This window comes from Mya arenaria, chromosome 8 (genome assembly GCF_026914265.1).
Source record: "Mya arenaria isolate MELC-2E11 chromosome 8, ASM2691426v1".
Taxonomy (NCBI): Eukaryota; Metazoa; Mollusca; class Bivalvia; order Myida; family Myidae; genus Mya; species Mya arenaria.
Window position 1 is genome coordinate 72,842,427 of NC_069129.1, and position 25,699 is coordinate 72,868,125.

The 25,699-nt window shown below is 34.4% G+C and overlaps 1 protein-coding gene across 1 annotated transcript in view; it reads left to right on the forward strand.

The window, feature by feature from the left end:
- Positions 1-3,513: 3,513 nt before the first annotated feature.
- LOC128243363 (inositol 1,4,5-trisphosphate receptor type 3-like) overlaps positions 3,514-25,699 on the forward strand; it is a 136,415-nt gene continuing 114,229 nt past the window's right edge. The window contains exons 1-2 of the mRNA XM_052961102.1: positions 3,514-3,540; positions 24,153-24,244. Coding sequence (XP_052817062.1) covers positions 3,516-3,540; positions 24,153-24,244 — 117 coding nt within the window. The 5' untranslated portion in view covers positions 3,514-3,515. The remainder of the gene's footprint in view (positions 3,541-24,152; positions 24,245-25,699) is intronic.

Below are 25,699 nucleotides of genomic sequence, written 5' to 3' on the forward strand. Positions count from 1 at the left end.
TTAATTGTGTTCTAAAAACCCTTAACTTTTCACAAACCTACATCAAATAACTCAACTATTTATCATCCAGTCATGATGTAATATAGTGATGGTGTTTGTTGGCAATTTAGACAGATGGATTTATCGTTTATATCACGCCAGAGTTATGTCCCATTTACATAATTAAAATAATTGGTTTGTTTTAGTCATACTTATTTAAATATAGTTTATAGTTGGTGAGAGTGTTTAAGGCCACGTTCGATCGTAAAATGAATTGTCTTAGAATAATACCAGAGTCGTATTTCTTTTCCATTACAACTTAGCTTATTTTATGTGGAGAAAATGATTGAAAAAAAAATCCAAATATTGTGAAAGTTTCTGATATTATTAATGGACATTGTCTATAAGCATGACGTATTGGCCAAATTCTATTGTGAAATTAACCGCCATAGTAACATCAGCATTTTCCAAACTCAACAACGAAAAAGGTTTATTTATTTTGCAGACAACATCTTAAGGATTTAGTTTCCAACTTGAAACTTGACAATGCTTGTGGTCATTATTTAGAGGCCATGTTTGATCATCACATGAATCATCCCTTTCAACAGTTTCAGTTTTATTTTACTCTCGTCAGATAATATAACTATGTGTTTTGAGGTCATCAACATGAATAATACAAAATGTTGTATATAAGCATGTACAAGAACAATACTGTATGGTTAGAAATGTAGTACTTAGTAGGTACAAATATAAATAGTTTGAGTACATAAACAGATATTACTTATTATATGCTTTTAATATAAAACAAACCATATAACCAGTGGATGTTATAATTAGTGGAACATCATGTAATTATAGTTCAGGGTTGCCAGGTGGAGTTTTCAAAGCTTGACAATGAATGTTGACAAATTTGCTCAAGTTGTTCAGCTTTAAAGGATCATTTTCACTCATAACATTTTTGAAAGTAAATACATTAGTATTATGCATTGTTTACTTAAGGTAAGTATCTTTCCTATCATTAACAAAATATGGGCAGAGTAGAAGATAGTGAAATTTATCACTAATTTCATTTAGAGTACATAATTGACATTTTCTATCGTTTCTTAATATACCGAGTCATCTTTCTTGTTCAATTGGTAAATGATTATTACAATGTCTAAAGTTTATAAGCGACTGGACAAGGTTCTCATTTACAAAATGATAACATTTTTCCAGTTCCAACTCAGTTTTATAAATTCTGTATTTGGTACATTTGGAGAAATTAAAAGCAACACTATTCCAGGTCTATTTGAACTGGTCTTTTAAACAGGTTTCGACTAGATTTAACAAAGATTGCTTTAAAGCAGCATAATATTGGTTCTGCCATATATAGCTCAAACCACATTTATAAAGAATAGCTCTGACATTACTAAACCACCCAAAATAATGTTCATGAGCAGAAAAATCTTTCAATAGAAACTTATTCAAAAGAGATGACATATTGCATTGGTTATGGGTCAGTTTATTCCAAAATCCTACTATGCGTTTTTTAATCATAATACTTAAAGGGTATCGGCCAAGATCACCATACAACATTATATGAGGGGTGCTTTTTTAACATTCAGAATATGCTTCATAAAATCAGTGTGCACCCTTTCTATCAAATTAATAATATGTGCAACAGTATTGTCAAATAACTTAAGTTGGCAATCCAATGGTAAACATAGATTTCTAATCTTCAAATAAAGACAAAATAAAGCTTTTCTAGCCTGCTCTACAACATGTTTTTTTACAGTTGGTTAACCGTCTATTTTTTTTAAAAGTTACACCAAATTATTTGAAGGCGTCTACAACTTCAAATTGTTTGCTATTAACAAAGATATTTGTATTGCGTCTTGGTCTATCACCGAATACTAAAACATTTGTCTTTTCGACATTAACATCAAGCTTCCATTTATCGCAGTAATCAGCAAAATTATTCAATAAAGAAATGAGCTCATATTCAGATTAAGCAAACAATACTGTATCATCTACATACAATATTACTACTTTTTTTAAAGTATATATCAAGATCAACATCATTTATATCAATGCATTAGTTGCTTTTACTTAACAGTTAATGCTTTAAATCATTCAAAAACAAACACAACAGTACAGCAGAAATTTTTTCGCCTTGCCTGACACCGCTGCAACATTGAAAATATTATTTTGTGTTATTATTCAACAGTAAACATGATTTAATGTTGTTATATATATTTTTATGACATTAAACAATTTCCAATTAATATCATATTTAACTAGTTTTGCCCAGAGGCCCGCTTTTCATACAGAATCGAACGCCTTTCTAAAGTCAAAAATGCACAGAATAGTTTGGATTTCTTATGCTTACAATATTCTGACAATAAATGCAAAATAAATATATAGTGCTATGGGTTTTTTTTACTAATAGCTTTTTTAACTTCTGATTTAGTAATGTTGTTATCTAAACTATGTAATACATCAACATCTGGGAAATCTGCAATAGGTTCTTCAACATTATCACTATTTGTAGCGTTCAATTTTTTAAAGAACTTCAAAAAAAGCTTCTATATCAACAGATGTGTTTCGAGATTTGTTATTTAAACTATTTACATATTTCCAATAATCTTTTGGATATTTACTCTGCATATTTGTATTCTTTACAATTCCCACAGGTATGCCCCTTTTTATGTGAATATATAGTGTGTTGATCGCTTGTAAAAACAATAACCTTACTATATAGCAGCCTATCAAAGAGATAATTAAAAAAGCGTTCGATTGCCAAATGAATTGCCGTAGTTACACCAGAGTTGTGTCCCTCTATCATTAAAACACAATGTGCTTTTTCTTATCTGGGAATCATTAATAGACATTTTTTCACATTTTAGTTACGGTTTTGCTCCTTTTATAATTAGAATTATGTTTGGTTTGAAGGTGACTGGTGCTCCCGACAGGCGACACATTCAATTCAGTGGAATTCTAGTTTTGATGTAATTAAATAAACATTTGCTTATTTATATGAATACGCCTTAATTAATTATATCATCTGGAGTTCAACTAGCTAAACAAATCATTTACTATAACAACCTAAACTCGGGCCCGTAGATTGTGCCAAAAACATTATTTACAAAATCATCACACACATGATGTTACCAATTTTATCCGGTTTCGTTGACCCGGCCATTTGCTCGCATACCATTATATGCAAAGTGTGCAGATCTCTGGTGAATTCCCATGTAGGATGCTTAGGATATTGGAACCGCGGGAATCATTACAGTTATTAATTGTTCTCACATTAATTGCTTGACTTTATGTCAAGAACGTGAGTGGGTATGTTATAACGGATAATTCAGTGTCGGTTTCTATCACGACAATATCGACCAGAGTTATAGAATACCCTTAAAGTGTGACAACCGGAAAAAGTCCCTGAGGACGAATAAATCAAACATGTTATAGCGCATTATATCTCTTTTTTAAGACTTAAGTTTTAGTATTAATAGTTTGAACCTCAAAGGATTTAAATTGTCAAGATGGGACTAATGATCAGAGCTAAGCGGAAGAAAAGTAAGTAAAGTTACTGAGCATGGCATTAAAGTCAGCTTCTACTTGAGTGATAAAAACATGTCCTATGGAAATGAGTATTGGTAATTGTTGTTTTTTCGTTGTGTACGGGTAGTTATTGTTAAATTAGCAAAACAAAATGCTGCTTTGCTAATTAATAGCCGGTTATTTATGCCCTTTCATTTGCCTCTTTAGTTTATTGACGCGTCATGTATGCTATAGTTCGCCGTTTATTTGTGAATTGAGCCACAAATCTTATCCATTTAGGAAACGTATCGATACAATGAAGAAGAAAATCTGATATGCAAGAATATTTAACAGTAGGTAAAAGATATTAATAATTTCGTATTTTAAACCTAACATTAATTATAATGCTTCTTCCCGGAAATAAATGATTAAATGCAATAATACGTAACATGGAATAAAACATAAACATCATCATTAATAAGAACGAAAACGGGTATTCCTTCTTTCTGAACAACTAGTTGCACAAGGAATGCGCATACCAAGCATAACAAGTAAAACAACAACGTGTTATCCTTTTCTATTCATTATGTAAAATAGCTTATTTGCGTTATATCCGAAGGGACCACTGAGGGCATTGTTGTTGTATTACTCTATTTCCCAAGGGCGCATTTAGGCAAACAAATGCCAAACGTATGCCACATAAATGCTATGTGATCATTCCTTTGTCCAAACGCTATGAACGCAAGCCGACAACAAACCCAATTTTTGCCGAAAACGGTACTACATAAAGCTATTACCTTTTCACCTTTTTTCGGTTTTGTGAAAGCATATGCAGTCGAACCCCGTTGACTCGAACTCGCTTTGCTTGATTTCCTTGTTGGCTCAAACTTGATGTAACAGACCGATTTCTTTCAAATGAAGGTAAGCTTTTTCGCTTAGCTCGAATTTTTCGAGGCACGAGGTATTTTTGCCGATCCATGGGAGTTCCAGTCACCGGAGTTCGACTGTATTAAAATTAGCTCCAACTATACTCATTTAAAAAAATCGTATTTATGTCAAATTAAAAGATACCAATTCGGACATTTATTCAATTCCATAACATGATACTTTAGCGTTCAATTTCGAACGTAGATGTGCTTGAGTTAAGCAATAATGTTGATTACGAATTGTTCAAATTAAGAATAATATATTGACCACAAGTGCGCCGTTTCAATAAAGTATTTTAGACGTAACTTTAATTATCTTAAATCTGTCTTTACGTCACAAATGGCAAAACGTTGATGTTTTCCCTCAACTTTCCTCCCTGTACATAATTCACAAAAATATGTAGTATCAGTCTTTAAAATATTAGAAACAGCTCGGTTAATACATACTAATAGAAATATTGTCATCGGCGGAGATTTTAACACTATTATTTATCCAATGCTAGATAAAGTAAATGTCAAAATCAATTCAGAAACAAACTTAAACAACCTGGCAACATCCGCGATATTTAGCGAGAACTTAATTTTACAACGATGCAGCTCACATGGTATTGAAATACAAAACCTAAAATTTGTAACAGACTGGATTATTATATTGATATCAGAAAGTATTGCTTATTGCATAAGTAAGTGATCAATTACATATTGTTTAAGAACCGACCATTCAGCACTTGTGATGTACGGAAACTGCCAACAAAAAAGACCTGGTTATTTTAAAAAATAATAATAAACGTTCAATAAAAGAACGTTTTGTTGTGGATCTCTAATAATTGAAGTACTTGGGGATTATTATTATTTGTTTTATTTTTAAGTTTCCTCAAGTTAATGCATACTTTGATAAGATTTACCTTTTACGTTTTTTTTCTTTATTTAGGATTGTTGAGATAAGAGTGAGGTTTGTGCACGTAAACTGGTTTTAATCCCCTGAAAATTTACATTTTACTGACCGTTCCAAGGCGGTACCTAACAATCCTTGATAAACATACCTAGTTTTTGTATGTAGTATATAAAAATAATATGCACTATGCTGTTTGTGGAGTTTTGTGCTGTTCTTCCATGTTTCTTGTTTGTGATTTATTTTGTGTGTTCTATGTCTTTGGCGCCATTAAACAGGGTTTATGTTTTATTTATTTTTTGCTTCTGAGCTTGTTTCTGTAGTTTTTCACATAAGTATTGATAAGGTCTACAAATCAATTTACTCTTGTAGAAAATACTGATTGCAACCCGAACAAATGTTGAGAAGTTTTTTAAGGTAAACTTCGAAATTCAACGATAAAATGTGCAACAAAAAGAACGAACAATATAAATTTGGAAGAATGCAGGCTAAATGAAACTATAGAAATACTTCAAAGTCAGCTTTCAAGTGATAATGATACTAATAATAACCAGCAATAAGAGAACTACATGAAGTTAATGAAAAACTTGAAACAAATCACAAAATGCAAAGCACAACTTTGACAAACTGCGATGAACTTCCTTTCCAATGGATTTCTGTAAATGCATAAACTTAAGGCAAAGAGTTTTCTTACAGCAATGCTGACAGGTTTGATCTTAATTCTAACCGAAGTTTCAATCATTTAAAAAATGTTAAAAGCAATGGGAAAAAATAAAAATAACACTCCTACGAAAAGTAATTGTAATATTTGAACTACCCAAACTCATTATCCCTTTATCTGTTCTGCCAAATCCATCAAACACCGTATTACAAGAAATAAAAAAACAGATATTTTTTACTCCATATGGGATAAAAACACAGCACAAAATCAAACAATATACATTTTTTAACCTATAGTTAAAGGCGGTATAGAGTTTCACTGTGTTTGTCTTACTCATTAACTCCTTGCTTGAAAAGGCGTTACATTGACGAATCAAACACAAGTTCATGGAAGGAATCATATATGTAAGTTTTTATTTAATCAGCGGGGATTTTTTTATTTAATTAAACAGTTTCAAATTCCCATAGAAGTTTCTATCTTTAAAGACTATCTTCTCAACTGACATATGTATATTAAATAAACGTTTAAATGTTTAAATAATAAAAAAACCCAGATAGAGTGGGAAAATATTAATATGAATACGTACAGATGTTCTAATGACGCAATTCATTAAATTTTTACACAGATTCATTCTATATAATAAATTCATTTATAAATGGTAACTAAATGAAACATGTTTATTCGACTTTTATTAAACATCCTTTCTGTGATTGCCCAAAATAACAACCACTATGGAATCGACCTAATCACATTTTAAAAGATAACATTTGTATTAATTACGACTTTCGGAAGAGTCAGCAACGAAAAACACACGGCAATTACTTATTTCTTAATTGAGCTGATGAAATTTAATATAGATAAACAATTCAGTACAGGAAATGCATGATAATAAGACATACCGTAGAGTAAAATATTGTACTGATAAATGATAGAATGTAGCAGCATGAGAATAAATGTATTAACATTCGTTCTAGTCTGAATCAACCCAAATCATTACCTTCCCAGATTATTCTGTGTTCATAATTATTATTATTTTTATTATGAAAATCCGATTATAACCTATGTTCCTCAATTTTCATATGTTCAGTTATCCCATGATCTAAAAACTTTATTGTGAAATGAAAAACGCTGTTTTGGTTCATGTATAACTAACATCATTTTCTAAATTCCATCTTTAAATTATAAATTTTCATTATCTTTAAGAAACGAGCATATTGATGTTTTTCTGCACATTTTATTTTAGCTTTATAAATTTGAATAAAAAATATTTATTTGTAGTTGGCATATAAATGCACTTATGGTCACTGTCAATTAGAAGATTCAATCAGGTTTCCAAACATTTAATGCAAGTTGTGCGTTCAAATGAAGTATTAATTGTAAATGGCCTTTCTTCGTTGCTACATGCTCTAATGACTTAAGCTACTTATATATTGTTAAATTTCAAGAAAGAATTATTTATTGCCTTTTAATGGCTGGAATGCACGACCAAAAAGCATTCGTGTTGCTGATTTTTTTAAATTAACTTCGATCATTAATATTTCAAGTGCTTTAATTTGGATCGCACAAGTTCGCAGCATTTCCAGACAAAAGCGATAGCCAACTACAATAAACTGCCTATATTGCAAACCTGCAGTCGACAGATGCGTTTTAAGGACAAGTATAACTATGTTCATATATGTGTAGCATTCTTGTGGCCCTAAAGGAATCAATGTCTGATATAAGAATCAATACTCAACATAATGCTATTAAATATTGAAGAGTCAATTTTAATTTCGAAACATGTTTAAATAATAATAACTTTATCATTTTAATCGGATGACCTTTTAACAGACTGGTGGTCTTGTATGCAATTCGCAATTAACGTCATGTTCTGGAGAAATAGGTAAATTCAAATCGCTAAAATTTAGAGCAAATTATGAATCATTAATCTACAAGTGCATTTTACCTACAACAGTTTAAGTGAACATATATCAATGCGAATATGATATGAAAGGTCAACTCTAAACAGTATTGGAAAATTATTTACTGCCCAGGGCCCATATTCAATAAGCAACTTAGATTGAACTTAAAATTACGCGATGTCCTCTTTATGATCCGAGCTGCAGTTTTATCTGTCAACGTGGTCTTTTGAACATCATTCAAGAGTGCATTGCAATAATGCAGGGGTGTTGTGAATAATTTACTAACGATTGTGTAGTATCTGTTTTAGATATTTCATGATGTGACCTATTTGACGTAATTGATTCCTCACACATTCAGATGGTTTAATATCCGCTTCCCCAATTTTCACAGAAACGGATTCAATATGTGTTTTCGTTTCTTTGATATTTAAATACATTGACTCAGTTTGATCGGCATTGACTTTCAACATATTGTTGTTCATCAAGGATACGTTTCAGCGAAAAAGTTTTCTAGCGTAAAACTTCCTTCTGAATGACCGAATTCAATGGTTTAAAATACAAATAAAGTTGTCCATCGTCTGCGTAAAATGGTGATTTAGTCCATGTGTATTGCATATTGCCCCAACAGGTTAAGTGTACATGTGAAAAATTTGGGTCCGAGAACTGACCCTTGTGGAACCTTATATTTAATTTGCACTAGTTTATAATAATGTTATATTAAATTGTCACAGTTTAATACCGGTCATTCAGAAATTAAGTTACCCGGTCGAGTGGTTTGCCTGCAATACCAAAGTGGGGTGTTGGGGGCGGTGCAATGGTGTCTAGTGATCGATGGTAACAAATGCAGCGCAATGGTCGAACATCAATAACATTGTTATATCATTTTGGAAGAGGGAGTTGAGAATGTCATTTTGAACTATTAGTAAGGCAGTCTCATTTGAGTGAAAATTTTTATATGCGGACTGGTGTTCTTCGTGGAGATCTTTTCAAAGACAAGTGGCTTTCCAAACGAGCATCAATTATTTTTTAAGACACGTAGGTTAAATATGAGACAGTTTTATAGATTTTCAAAACATTTGCATCTAGATCCGTCTTTTTGGTGAGCGGTCTGATCACCAAACTTTTGAAGGATGTTGGTACATGTACATTGCTTTCTTACTTGAGCTGTTTTTTACTGCTCGAGTATGAAATATCACAGCGAAATTGTCACGTGATATTTTCATATCAGAATTAGATTTTCCTGGGTAGTTTACTTCTATATTTTTAGACTATGTCGTCAGTGTCACTTGTGATAAGCACATCCAATGTATGACCTACGACATGTGTTAGTCCTCAAACATTTTGTTTCATACCAAATGTTTCTAGACAGCTGTTAAATTTTGAAGCGTCACGATCTGTGTGTATGTCCAAGTTGGAGTTTAACTCACCAACTATAACAATTTGCTTGTCAATGGCTGCCTTTTTTGAAAGACACACAGGTCATTCATGCTCAATGAGTTAATTAGTACTGAAACCGTTCTTTTGTGATGGTGGAGGTCTGTATATGACTGAAAGAAGTAAGGAGTACTTATTTATAGTAATATTACAATCATTGTACTCAAGCGTTGAAAATTGTCCATTACTGGAAGATGTCAGCATTCAGAATTCCATAATGGCCTTATAAATATTAGCAAAAGCACCTCCTCGCATTTTCCTGGGACGAGGACCATGCTTTATGCGATACCAATCGGGAACGATCTCACTGATGCATGTGTTATCCACCGTACTACCAAGCCATGTGCAAAGGGCTAATGATTTATTTTCACAGATCTTTGGTTAACAGAACATACTTTAATAAGGCTTTTATGACCTTTTGAAATATTGAGAGGTTCACATTTTATCTTCGTAATATCATTGATGTTATGAGTGTTTTTTTTTTGTTTTAATTAAGAAGCGACTAATTTAAATCACGGTGTGAATTTCTTAGGGTAAAGTTTCATTCACTCCTCGATCATTGTGCAATGTCAATCGCACATGATTTTGACCACCTCTCTTTCCTTTTTGTATTTTTGAATACGTAATTGTTTGTTCAATGGCAATTTTATAAGGACTATATCCAAGAGCCAGTATTCAATATTTATCTTATCTTTATCCTGGACATGCCTCAGTGATTCCATTCAGCCTATTGGTCAGCTAAATATACAGGCCAGTCAAAACACTTAGTTTCTATTCTTAATTTTAAGTTCAATCTAAGTTGCTTATTGAATACTGCCCCTGGGCAGTAATTAATTTTCCAATACTTTTTAAAGTTGACCTTTTATATTATATTCGCATTGATATATGTTCGCTTTAACTGTTGTAGGTAAAATGCACTTGTATGAAATTTCAAAATATATTCAACGTTCGTTTTTTAAACCATATCTCTCAAGAAGCTCACATTGAATCTTATTATTCTTCACATATGTCTACATAGATTTTATACACTTAAAATAATTTTAAGAGCTTAGAGATATGAAACGTACACTTGGCGTAACGGTTGCACCAAAACTGAATTTGCCCGGTAAGGCATCTGAAAACACATTTATTATTATAAGTTTACTCTTTAAAACCGAAAAAGCAGAAAAAAATCGATTTAAGTATAAAAATCCTGGTTGTTTTCGGGGAGCGAACGCACGCCGACACATTCAACAAAAATAAGTAGACTGATACCAAATCCATTCGCCCACAAAGAATCATAGGAGGTTTTACGTTATTCCGGGCTTTTGCTCATATTACATTGTATGTAAAATGTGCAAGTCTCTGATGATTTCCCTAGTCGGATGCTTCCAATATTTGAACCGCAGACTCGTAACAGTTATTAATTGTTCTAACATTCATTGCGCAACTCTATTGACACGTACATGTGTCTGTACTTAACGGATGATTAAGTGTCGGTCCAAACCACGACCATATAGACCGGATAACTTATAGAATACACTTGCAATGTGCCAACCGGAATAAGTACCTGAACACAATGCGATCAAACGTTTTACTGGGATTTTTAGCTCATTTGTGAGACTAGGACTTTAGTATCCGGAAGTGATTTAAATTGTCAACATGGGACTTATGATCAGAGCTAAGAGGAAGAAAAGTAAGTAAAGAAATTGAATATGGCATTTAAATCAAATGATTGCTTGCATGTATTTATTTCATTAACTCTATCCATTTATACAGATTGTTTTATCATTTTATGATAGTTTAACACTTTAAATTGGCAACACAACGACGAAAGGTATAAACTTTCGTTCAGTCAGAGACATAAAATAATAGTATACATGTATATGTCTCTTGTTCTATATGTAAGTTAGCATTGTTAAAGGTGCCTAATATAGGTTAGTGCAAAAACATCAATGAAAAATATGAATGATTTTAACCTTTATTCATGCGGGTTTGAATTAAATTTCCCAGCTAAAAAAGCGCCAAAATATCACTAATATTTTTTAACTGTTCACAAATCGTATGCTTCTTGTGTTTTGATCATGAAAGTCAAATAAGATTAATATGATAATGCATTGAAATTAAAACATCAACCTATATTGTGCGACTTTAAAATGGTAACACGGAAAGCAATTTACTGAAGAAAACGATCGGATCAAGAGAGGACTACCGCTGTGGGAGATAAAAACATGTCTTACGGAAAATAATAATGCTTGTATAGCCATATGATGTTGCGTACTTGTGGTTATGGTAAACTTAGCAACAATATAAAGTTGTTTTGCTAAAATCAATTCAAGCTTTAATGTTCCCATAAACCAATCAAAACTCGACTGGTGTACTTCTTGTTCTGCAAATGTGATAGTTTTATCAGTTCTCAAATTAAAAGAAAATGTCAAAATAACGTGACAAAAAGGAAACACATTAAAATCTAGCACTAGGAACGAATTGTTGATTTGCATTAATCTAGAAGGTAAAAAAAACAATAATCTTATTATTGTATGAACGTAGTTTGGCTAATTTCTAATTTGACAGGATGCAGCTTACCATTTTTGTTTTATTTCTATATTTTTTACGTTTTAAGTCTTTTTAGACTGAAAACAGTACTTGTCTCTATGATAGTCACAATAAAATAAAGCCAGTTTTCAATTATAAAAATAAAATTAAAGAATGTAATAAGGCTTATTGAAATAAGCTTCTTTATGCTGATAACCTTAAGAAGTTTTGAGAAATTGAGGTCAGGTTATTTAGAGAAAAAACTCTGCAACCTGTTTAGATTTCTGGCGCTTCTTATTGACTTAATTTTGCCGTTCATTGGAGAAAAGTACGAAGAATGTTATCAATTTAAGAAACGTATGGATATTATTAAGAAGAAAATTGGATTTGCAAGGAGATTTAATCGTAGGCAAAAGATATTAATCATATTGGTAATGAAACATGACAGTATTTATAATGTTATTTTCCCGGGAAATTAATAATTAAATGCAATGCAATGTTACTTGGAGTTAAGAAAGAAGTTTGTAACGTTATTAAAAACAAACAATGGTCGACAAATTGTACAACATATTGGCATGCCATGAATAACACATTTAAAAACTTCTGCTATTATGTTCGATGTCAGCATGAAAACCATCTCCCTATATTACACGCCAAGTGAAAGCTAATATTGTTCTTGATGATTTACTCTATTTCCCATGAGCGCATTGTGGAAAACAAAAAGAATTGGAAACAGTGTGTGTATACCACGTGATAAATTACGTCATATATGCTACGTCGGAAGGCAACATTTTGCTTAAAATGAATACGATAACAAAGATAGCCTTTCTTTTACTTCAACATTTTCTATGAAACAAAGGGCAGCCTATTACTGGAGCTTGATAAGGTGAATAGTTTCATCAAACACTTCGACAATCCTGTTCCCAAAATAATGTTTTGATAGTGCTCCGTCAGACGGCCGTTTTATGAAAATGTTTGTCAAAGTGTTTTAAGAAACTAAACTCTCAATTAAACTCTGGTAAAACGACCGAAGGCGGGGCTCCGACGGCGTAGACAGTGCTATGTTTCATTTAAAATGGTTAAGAAATAGTGAAGTTATATTCGTTTAAAGTCTTCATTAGAAGCAAAATGTTGCCTCCGACGTAGCATTTATGACGCAATTTATCACGAGGTATAGACACTCTGGCAAATATAGCATACATATTGTGTGGTAACTTCTTAATCAAAGCGGCATGGGTGCAAGCCGCAAAACAGCTTTGTCCTTTCCCGCAATATGTTATTGTTTTGAGGAAATTACATATGAAAATATCTTTCGTCAAAAAACAAAATGAACTTAAAGGACACGTCATACATAAAATAGACTTGTTGCTTGTATGTCATAATAAAGGATGTAACAATTAGTACAATAATTTAACATCTTAGCATAACAATTAAGCGCTTCAATACGTTCGAAGTAATGATTGATTTAGCAAGAATTGATGACCAACTATTTTTAAACCCAATGCTATCAACATATATATAATGTTTTTGACATATAATAATTATTGTTTTTATCATCACTGTCAATGACCAGTTTCAATCTATTTCTAAATTTCGGATGCTTACAAATTAACTTTATATGAACACATATTATTGTATATGACATTTTAGTGCTTATGCATTCTCTATGGACAAAACCTACTTATAAGTACCAGTTCAAACCGAAAGCAAGCTGCAGGACAAGAATAACCTTCATGGTGCTGTTAATCGCAGATTAACCATAAACATAAACATCTCGAGTCCCACGGGAATTGCAATGTGCCTGTTCCTCTGTACTTTTAGATAAAAGTAATAACATAATACAATAAATAGCCTATAACAAACAAGCAATCAACAAATGCCTCGTCTCTAAGGACATGTTTTACTATAATGCTGTCATCGATGCGCGAACACTATGCACATATATAAGTAGATTGACGGGAGATTCGGCCCGAATATTATGTAAGTGTAATACCGAAAAAACTATATCAACATCTGCAAAAACGTTCACCTTGTTTAAACGGGTGCTTTGGAATAACGTAACTTAGTAACAATCACATCACAATTTAAGCATTTTGACATTGTAACCGACTGGTTGTTAGGCTGTAGTCCGCAGGCTCGCTCACATACTTTAGTACCACAAATCGAAACCAGGTATCAGATCTACTTTTTGGACATGACATGTTAAAATGAGTAATGCGCCAGGGTTATAGAACGGGATGTATAGTGTTATGCGGTTTAAAATAGTGCGAATTAAAACACCACCTTATTTAAAAACGCTCATAAGATTACAACGTAAATGTGAATTGGAAAGCAAGCCAAAACATTTTTTTAAAATTTTTGGAGAAGAACCTAAGGGAACAGGAAGTTAGAGATAATTGAGCGGAAATGTGTTGACTAAAAGACCCTGTCTTACTCAATCTTAATCAAGTAGTCAATATTGGTTTTCATTTAATTAATTTTAAACAAGTAATGAATTTGCGAGATGAAAGCAATGTGCATATATCCAAGGACATATACGTTTATCAGTTACTGTTATGAAACTAGCTATTTGTATAAAGAAATCATCAATTTACATAACCTACACTTAGGAAATGACAGGTACTTATCGAATACAGTTTGATGGCACTCAAAGTGATTTTTTTTTGCCTGAAAACAGAATTGTAAAATATAAAAAAATCACGCTTATCGCGTCTACAGCCTTTCAACGCTTTCAGCGCTTTTATCGTCTTTCCAATGCACAATATAATCATATTAAGGAGAGAATATGTCAAATAAAATTGTTACAAACAATCAGAAAAACATTTTTGAAACACTTCTCTTAACACAAATCTTAACTGTGCTGTTGCCTGTACAATTACGAATTTATGTAGTACATACCATATAATGTTAATTTAAATACACTGCCTAGGGTCTTGTCTTCCGTTTCCGTTTGCTCTTTTTGTCATGCACTTATGACATGAGTGATGTTAAATAAACTTGAAACTTGATTACAATGTAAACATCTAAATTGTCGTCTGCCTTGTAAGGAATGTATTAAAACAGCGTTTGATTTCAAAATAACATCATCGGCATCAAAAATAAGTTTGGCATAAAGCGTCGTAAACCGATAATTAAAAATGCGTCTATACATTTCTATTGCACTAAGGTTCATTATTTGACTGATAAGTTTGATAACAGCCCGTGAAATAATTCACTTCCAGAAAACTTTCAATGAAAAAGTAATTCGTTTGTTTAAGTGACATCCTCAGTGTGATGCCAGCAAGCGAAACAATATGTTGACCAGTCAAAAGACTAACTTGGCAGCTGATCCTTTGTAACATGCGTTCTTGACATCCCTTATTTGGAAATGGGTTAATTCATTGGGATCCCATGTCTGTCCTCATTTACGCTCATTGCCCTTCTACATAATGGTCCTCTACAGTTAAGTCAATATTAAGTAGCCAAAGAATTAATAAAGGCACGTATGTAGTAACTAAGCCAGCTAGCAGCCCTACTGAAAACCGTATAAACGTGTGCCGTTTAAACGTGTATTGATATCCCCGGCATAGCGCGCGTGAGGCGTCTGCATATGCGGTGACTGTCTATTATAAAACAAAATTAAGCGTTTTTCTTTTTCAGTTATGAATAAGCTTCTACTTTATTTGATGTCCGTATACACCTTTTTTTGTTGGAAAAATACAAATATAACATCACTTTTCGAAGTAAATAAACAAGTTAAGAAAATGGCTGCTTCAATGACATTTAAGTGACTCTTGAACGTATTTGCTTGCAACTTGCCAGGTATGGATGGCACATAATTTAAGGAATGCATAAAATACTCTTTCCTTGTTGAAAATTATATGTTTAATAAAATCTGAGCTGGACAAAATAATTAAGATTTTAAAGCTGCTCTCTCACAGATATAGCATTTTTTACAACTTTTTTTTTTATTTTTTGTTTGAAAGAGCGCTTTTGCGTACATATCTGCAAACCAATGATATAAATTGCTAACAAAAAATCAGATCGTAGATTTTCATATTAACGTTCCAAAATTAATGTTTTATAGCTAACGGTTTAAGAAAATGCATAAAACATCAATCTTGAACTTAAATACAAAACTCTGCGACCTGCTTTTTTCTTCAGCAGTCTTATATTACTGGTTTTCATGGATTTTCGCAAAACTTGGCTCGTTCCAAGACAAAAAATAAAAAAGTTGTCAAAACGTTCAATCTGTGAGAGTGCAGCTTTGAGAAGTTGCTTGAAACAATTAGTATTTTGCATGTATATGATGCTGGGTTGTAGATTATTTTGACTCCATCATACAAACACCATCCGAAAATGTGACCAGGTGAAATGAGTCTCCCATTCCACTCATGTTAATTTAAACATACCAATTGTGCATAGGCAAATTGAAAACAGTTGGTCGGAATACCTTAAGCAATAAATGCATAGCCTGCTTGTTAGTTGGAACTAGAAGTTTTACTTAGAGTGCTTATTGTCCGACATACCAGTATACACTGCGAAACGCCTATTGTTTTTAATCAAACGCAGATCGAAGTGATTACTGGTAACTCGAACAGCGGAAACCTCTATCTATGTTAACATAAATAGGTATGTGCATTGCCTTGTTTGGCCAAATAAAAGTACATGTATGGTTCCTATGGCATGTTTAAAAAAATTTTTTTAGTAGGATGTCCTTTATTTTATTCATATCCATGTACCTTCTTCAACTTCTGAAGAAACTGCTTCAAAAGATCTGACATTATTTCAAAGAAAACGATTATCTTTTGAAAAGCAAATCAACTAAGTTCACATATATTGAAGCAAGATATTACATACTTGCTCGCATTCTCAATTAAAATCTGAACCATTGTGACAATATCCTACGTAGAAATCGTCCATTACAAGTGTAGCGTGTCTCGGCCACTAAAATAAATGAAACCATAGAGACGAGCCCAACAATGCACATAACATTTTGTTATTGTTCGTATAAAAATGTTCATCCTTTCTGTGGTGAATAATGTAAAAACAAAAAATAGTTTCTTTATTCTCAAATGCCGATTATAAACTAGAATAAACATTTAGCTGACTGTTCAGCGCTTAAAATTGTTAAAGTTGTTAACGTCCTCGTTGTTAACTTTCAAATTTTATTCCTTTGCAATGTTTTTGGATACATGTTGATCTTCAGTTTTCTAACCTGATTTGAGACAATTGTTTCAGTTGACTTTGTTTTATTTAAACATATGAGCGCATAACCAAATATTTCACGTTTAAAATTTAACAACGCTCTCGTTAACCACGTTGTTAATTTGAATGATGTCCTAAACAATTGTATGCGAATTTAAAGTATACTCAACTTATTACTCTGATTTGTTTTTGTCTCCATAAATCGCTCCGACGTTAGATTAAAAATAATGAGGCAAATGAGGTTAATGCCAGTCCTATATATTCGTTATTTCAATGGCCACTGGTATTTGAGATTTGCCAATGATCGCCATTAAAGCAGATAGGTAAGGAACGATACCTAACTCTGTTCCTGTAGATCTCGTCGTATCAGATCGCTTATTCCCCCTGTATTGTCTGAATATCAATAACGCGGACAGAGAGCTGACATTTACACATCAAATGCCTTTAGAGAGCACACTTTAATGGCCTCCTAACAACTCTTTAGGAATATTTGATTCAATGATACAACGTTGATATTGAGTCTGACCGGTCTTCGTCAACCGAGGCTGATCACTTGTACTTCCTTGTAGGTTTGGTAACCACGCTAAAGGCTCGTTTGAGTCTTTTCTAATATGTATGTATGTATGTATGTATGTATGTATGTATGTATGTATGTATGTGTGTATGTGTGTATGTATGTATGTATGTATGTATGTATGTATGTATGTATGTATGTATGTATGTATGTATGTATGTATGTATGTGTGTGTGTGTGTGTGTGTGTGTGTGTGTGTGTGTGTGTGCGTGCGTGCGTGCGTGCGTGCGTGCGTGCGTGCGTGCGTGCGTGTGCGTGCGTGTATGTATTATTTTGTTAGTTGTCTCGTCAAGGCGTTTGCCACTTGTCGCACTCATTGTTATTGTTTTTAAGCTGTGGTAAGGTTGCTATGCTTGTCCATGATGTTGTCATTGTAGTTTTACAAGTCAGTTTTACACCTTAATCCAAAGAGTAGAAAACATTATAGTAGAATTCTCCCTAATGGAGGATTGAATAGTTGCCTCTTTGATAGATATTTGATTATTATTGTAATATTAATTCAAACCCTCGATGGAGACTCCAAGCCCTTGTATATGACGAATGTCCCAGTTGTTTACCGGTAAACCTGATTTTTAAAGCCAGTGCCAAACACGGATAAAGAGGAATTGTATACAATTATTTACAATTTATTCTTATTTATAGGATCGATCTTAAAAAAGTACAGGAATAATTTCTTTCACCTACCGCAATACATACCAAAACAATTAGTTCGCTAGAGTACGGGGAATGACCATGCAGAAAACTGGAAAAACCGAACTAAAAGATAATGCAGTATTGTTTTCAAAAATGCGAACCGATACCGAACTCGTTGATAAACCGTCGCAGGTTATAACACACGACATACTGTTTTTGGGGTGATGTTCCATATACGTTCAATACATATGTATACAGCTGGTTAAGTTCACACTTCAATTACATATGAAAATCCGCTGTATCATTCGACGGTTATACTTTGGACAAACTGCAATGGCACAGAAGAGCAATGGTATGGTAGAGTAATGGCATGTAGAGCTTTAGCGTGGTAGAGCAATGGCATGGTAGAGCAATGGTATGGTAGAGCTATGGCATAGTAGAGCTTTGGCATGGTAGAGCAATGGCATGGTAGAGTAATGACATGTTAGTGCTTTGGCATGGTAGAGCAATGGCATGGTAGAGTAATGACATGGTAGAGCTTTGGCATGGCAGAGCAATGGCATGGTAGAGTAATGACATGGTAGAGCAATTTAAATGGTAGAGTAATGACATGGTTGAGTAATGTAATGGTAGAGTAATGACATGGTAGAGCTTTGGCATAGTAGAGCAATGGCATGGTAGATTAATGACATGGTAGATCTTTGGCATGGTAGAGAAATGACATGGTAGAGCAATGATATGGTTGAGTAATGACATGGTAGAGCAATGGTATGGTAGAGTAATGACATGGTAGAGCAATGGTATGGTAGAGTAATGACATGGTCTAGGTTTGAGATGATAGAGCAATGTCATGGTAGAGCAATGGTATAGTAGAGTAATGACATGGTTGAGCAATGGCATGGTAGAGCAATGACATGGTAGATCAATGACATGGTAGAACAATGGCATGGTAGAGTAATGACATTGTACAGTAACGGCATAGTAGAGCAATGGCATAGTAGAGAAATGTTATGGTAGAGTAATGACATGGTAGAGCAATGGCATGATGGAGTAATGGCATAGTAGAGAAATGGTATGGTAGAGTAATGACATGGTAGAGCAATGGCATGATGGAATAATGGCATGGTAGAGCAATGGTATGGTAGAGTAATGACATGGTAGAGCAATGGCATGATGGGGTAATGGCATGGTAGAGCAATGGTATAGTAGAGTAATGACATGGTGTAGCAATGGTATGGTAGGGTAATGACATGATACAGCAATTGCATGATGAAGTTATGGCATGGTAGAGCAATGGCATGGTAAATTATTGACATGGTAGAGCAATGGTATGGTAGAATAATGACATGGTAGAGCAATGGCATGATGGAGTTATGACATTGTAGAGTAACGGCATAGTAGAGCAAAGGCATGGTAGAGTAAAGACATGGTAGAGTACTGACATAATAGAGCAATGGCAAGGTAGAGCAATGACATGGTAGAGCAATGACATGGTAGAGCAATGGCATGGTAGGTTTTTGACATGATAGAACAATGGCATACTATAGCTTTGACATGGTAGCGCTATGACATGTAAGTGCAATGACATATAAGCGCTATAACATTGAGGAGCTATGACATGGAAGAATTTTGACATGGTCGCGCTATGGCATGGTAGAGCAATGTCATGGTAGAGCAATGACATGTTAAAGCATTTGCATGGAAGAGCAATGAAATGGTAGAGCAATGACATGATAGAGCTATGACAATGTATATTAATGACATGGTAGAGTAATGGCATGGTGGATCTATGAAAAAGTGAAGCAATGGCAAGGTAGAGTTATGACATGGAAGAGCAAGGGCATGGTATATCAATGACATGGTAAAGCAATTGCATGGAAGAGCAATGACATGGTAGAGCTATGACATGGTATAGTAATGATATGGTAGAATAATGGCATGATAGAGCTATTAAAAATTTAAACAATGGCAAGGTAGAGAAATGACATGGTAGAGCTATGGCATAGAAGAGCAATGACATGGTAAAGCTATGACATGGTAGAGCTATGGTATGGTAGAGCTATGGCATGGTAGAGTTATGGCTTGGTAAAGCAATGACATGGTAGAGTAATGGCATGGTACAGCTATGGCTTGGTATAGCTATGGTATGGTAGAGCTATGGCATGGTAGAGCTATGGTATGGTAGAGCAATGACATGGTAGCGCAATGACATGGTAGAGCAATGGCATGGTAGAGCTATGACATGGTAGAGCTATGGTATGGTAGAGCCATGGCATGGTAGAGCTATGGTATGGTAGAGCTATGGCATGGTAGAGCTATGGTATGGTAGAGCCATGGCATGGTAGTGCTATGGCTTGGTATAGCTATGGTATGGTAGAGCTATGGTATGGTAGAGCTATGGCATGGTAGAGCTATGGTATGGTAGAGCTATGGCTTGGTAGAGCTATGGCTTGGCAGAGCTATGGTATGGTATAGCTATGGTATGGTAGAGCTATGGTATGGTAGAGCTATGGTATGGTAGAGCTATGGCATGGTATAGCTATGGCTTGGTAGAGCTATGGCATGGTAGAGCTATGGTATGGTATAGCTATGGCTTGGTAGAGCTATAGTATGATATAGCTATGGTATGGTAGAGCTATGGTATTGTAAATCTATGGTATGGTTGAGCTATGGCATGGTAGAGTTATGGCATGGTAAAGCAATGATATGGTAGAGCAATGGCATGGTAGAGCTATAGCTTGGTATAGCTATGGTATGGTAGAGCTATGGCATGGTAGAGATATGGTATGATAGGGCAATGACATGGTAAAGCTATGACATGGTAGAGCTATGGTATGGTAGAGCTATGGCATGGTAGAGTTATGGCTTGGTAAAGCAATGACATGGTAGAGCAATGGCATGGTACAGCTATGGCTTCGATAGGTATGGTATGGTAAAGCTATGGCATGGTAGAGCTATGGTATGGTAGAGCAATGACATGGTAGAGCAATGACATGGTAGAGCAATGGCATGGTAGAGCTATGACATGGTAGAGCTATGGTATGGTAGAGCCATGGCATGATAGAGCTATGGCATGATAAAGCTATGGCATGATAGAGCTATGGCATGATAAAGCTATGGCATGGTAGAGCTATGGTATGATAGAGCTATGGCTTGTTAGAGCTATGGCTTGAATTGGTAGAGCTATGGCTTGATTTGGTAGAGCTATGGCATGATAGAGCTATGGCATGGTAGAGCTATGGCTTGGTAGAGCTATGGCTTGATTTGGTAGAGCTATGGCTTGGTAGAGCTATGGCTTGAATTGATAGAGCTATGGCTTAAATTGGTAAAGCTATGGCTTGAATTGGTAGAGCTATGGCTTGAATTGGAAGAGCTATGGCTTGATTTGGTAGAGCTATGGCTTGGTAGAGCTATGGCTTGAATTGGTAGAGCTATGGCTTGAATTGGTAGAGCTATGGCTTGGTAGAGCTATGGCTTGAATTGGTAGAGCTATGGCTTGAATTGGTAGAGCTATGGCTTGAATTGGTAGAGCTATGGTTTGGTAGAGCTATGGCTTGAATTGGTAGAGCTATGGCTTGGTAGAGCTATGGCTTGAATTGGTAGAGCTATGGCTTGGTAGAGCTATGGCTTGAATTGGTAGAGCTATGGTTTGGTAGAGCTATGGCTTGAATTGGTAGAGCTATGGCTTGGTAGAGCTATGGCTTGAATTGGTAGAGCTATGGCTTGTTAGAGCTATGGCTTGAATTGGTAGAGCTATGGCTTGAATTGGTAGAGCTATGGCTTGGTAGAGCTATGGCTTGAATTGGTAGAGCTATGGTTTGGAAGAGCTATGGCTTGAATTGGTAGAGCTATGGTTTGGTAGAGCTATGGCTTGAATTGGTAGAGCTATGGCTTGGTAGAGCTATGGCTTGAATTGGTAGAGCTATGGCTTGAATTGGTAGATTTATGGTTTGGTAGAGCTATGGCTTGAATTGGTAGAGCTATGGCTTGGTAGAGCTATGGCTTGAATTGGCAGAGCTATGGATTGGTAGAGCTATGGCTTGAATTGGTAGAGCTATGGCTTGAATTGGTAGAGCTATGGCTTGGTAGAGCCAATAAATGAGTGTTAATGCATGTTCCTTGGATGGTGGAAAGTCACAGTATTAGCATATACTTAAGTAAATTTAAGTCATGCAAACATATTCATTGTTTGTTTTTCCAATTAATGATCCTGTGGGACCGTTCCATCAATAATTCTAGGAGCGGTTTAGTACGATGGCGAGATTTTCAACAATTCAATTACACTATTGAAATATTTCCTGGGCATGAAATCGTTGCTATTACACTTGATGAAACTGCCCATGCTACTTTTGTTCAAATGATATATGTGGAATCAAGATTGGCTCTAGCTATGAGATGATTGCATTTATATCATAAATCCCGTCGCTATCTTGCAATAACATCAATATGTATTTTTTACATATTACTTGTTTAATATATTTTAAGTGACGTCATCTAAGAATACAATCCACTGAGGGTCATTTGAAATTAAAACAGTCAGCACCTTCTGGTTTATATGTCCGCCAGCGTTCGGGGCTGACTATCCTGTTCTTATAATGTAGTATGGCCTGAAATTGTATGTAATATTTCTTATATCTTTACGTATATTTGGTATTGTTTGGCTACGGACCATTTTTGTATTCAATTATAGAATTGGTTTTAACATCAAAATGTATCAATGAATACATAAACATATATTATTTTTAAATTAACAACTAAGGTGTAGATAAAGAAAGAGAATTTAAATAGTCCAAACAACTGATAGCATTTTGTGTGTGCATGTTTACAACTCAAACAAAGACTTAGAATCAATCGCAATAAACATTTTAAAACCCTTTGCATCTAAATCCAATGTTATATGTGCACGACAAAATTGTTTTGTTCAAATCTGCGCGCTCGCTAATGTTAGTGTTTTGAGATTTTTGCAAGTCGTAAAATTCGCAAAACTGCATTCAACGGTATTGCTATGATAGCGGGAGTTGTGACAAACCGGTCGGACTGTTGGTCTACAGATACAAGTTTTGCTCGCTTCCATATTTTTGAACAAAAAAATTCATTTGCCGAGTGATTTACTTCATATTTTTATATACGTAGTTAAGTAAGGCATAATACAAATGAACAGCGTACACAATGTGCGCGCTTATAGCGACTTTTTATGTATTTAGCTATATAAATCATCAGGTTTTTATGATACAAAGAGAATGTCACATCGTCAATGAAGATGATGACCTTTTTTGAAACGCATTTACTATGTTTAAGGAGACTCATATACCAAATAACCACTCGTGTAATAACGAGATTTTAAGGCAAACAACATAAGCAATTAACACTTTAAACATTTGCTAACATAGGTCATCATAGTGACATTGTCTGTTTGAGTGACAGAGGGTAGCGCAGTCAAATATAAACTCTCATTCCGGATTGGCCTCAGATAGCTTCCAACTTGTATAGTCGACACTTGTGTGTAGTACGAGTTATAATCATGACAATGTTGGGCAGTTCCAATAAGTATATAACTTGAGATAAAAAGTGGAGCGAAACGTAGGCCACAAAATTTCAAGAACATTTAATGCAAAAAGATGAGTATTTGATTATGTTTTTTTTTTCACATGTTATGGGCTTTCTTTCGAATTTTAATAAAAGTCATTATAACCATCGAATAAAGATCTATGGTGGTGTAACCACATCTTGCAGAAGAGGTTGAGCCTAAGCCATATGTGTTGGCTTTGCTACAAATATATATTTTCAATTGTATTTGAGCCTCGATCAAGACGATAACGCCTATGCAACAAATGTTATATGTGTGTATGAGTTTACAAAATACGTCGACTTTTTTGCCGAAAAGTTTCCTAGTAGACGAGCTGGTACAAAACTGGATCTATTTCAGATGAAGAAAGGCGAAAGCAGGAGGCCTCTAGAGCGACGGATGAGAAAAGAGCGAAAATGCGAGCCGCCGTAGCGAAGACATATGACAAAGAGGTGATTGTATTAAGATATATGTTATTAGTTGTTCTTGTACGGATACTACAATGCTCAGATCAATACAAATATCTATATAAGACACAGTGAAAAATATAATTGACTAATAATTGATATATAGACATGAACGAAAACGAGGTATAAACGTTCGGTAATTTATTAGTAGTATATGAAGAGAATATAAAGTAGAAGAGGAAAAGAAGAGAAAAAAAGCGAACGCCGTACAGTTTAAAATAGCTCGTTCAAGGTATTCTCTCACCTTTATGAATAGCTCGCCAAAGAAAAACATATGTTCATTGATATTTGGATATCTGAGTTTTTGCGTTTTTTATGTCCGCTTTGAAAAAGGTGGCGTCTGGTGCGAACGTCTGTATGTCGGTCTGTCTGCCTATCGCGTGGCAGGTCAGTCGGTATAGAATGTATTGTCTGCACATAAACATTCCATTACGTTTAAAGTAGGGTCTGTTTTATTTGTGTATGAGTTGTTTGTACATTGATACTTTTATTATTTGGCTTAATTACAACAAAGTTTTAACCCGTGGTAAGGCGAGCCTTGTCTGGTGGCTGTCATTTAATGATTGATCGTACCGTTCAATAGCTAGCCCTGTTGCTCCGGCTTGCAGGTGACGTTGGTATCCGGTCGTTGAGAACTTAAAAACACTTCATCAGTTTATGTTGATTTTTTGCTTTATTCTTCTGTTCAAGTAATGCTGGCTCTGATAGTCTTATGATTTTGTGTGGTATTTTGTTATGATATGAGTTTGTAATTAACGATAAATGTTGCGGCATGTGTGAGATTATGTCAATGCAAACTAACTTAAGCCCCTCTAATCCCATCATTTTTCGGTAAAGCTATTTTTTTAAGTGTGTGGTCTGTTTGGGGCGTTTGTATTTGTGTATCGCAGTCTTTCCGTCTTCTATGAACCCTAAAAGCCCATCCGGCAACATCGGGTAAACTTGCATGCAAATGTGGGTTTTAATTAGATGTTTATGCTAGAGCTATAAAGTACCTTAAAACTAGTAATCTACGCTCTGGCTAAAATAATTTTTCGCATAAATAAATGCATTGGAAGTTGAATTGCAGATGGGACAAATGATAATTTAAAACTCAGTGATAGATGCAATGGTTATTTCACTGATTACGATAAACGTAATTTCAAAAAGGCTTAATGACTTTGCGGCATTGTGTTAAAACGCCTGAGCTCTAGATTATTGTCACTAGGTTAATTTCATTGTGCCTTTAAACAGGGTTTATTTTAGTTTTTGACTGCTGTGCTTGTCCCTGCAGTTTTATTTACCTAGGACTTCAGTGGAAGTTTGCGATTGACCAGTAGAGTATCCTTATTGTATGTCAAAGGTAAAGGTCAAGATTTACAATAATGTGATAGTAGAAATTATATATTGATAGTTAGTTCCGTATAATAAACAAAATAAATAGCTGTAAAATGGATATTT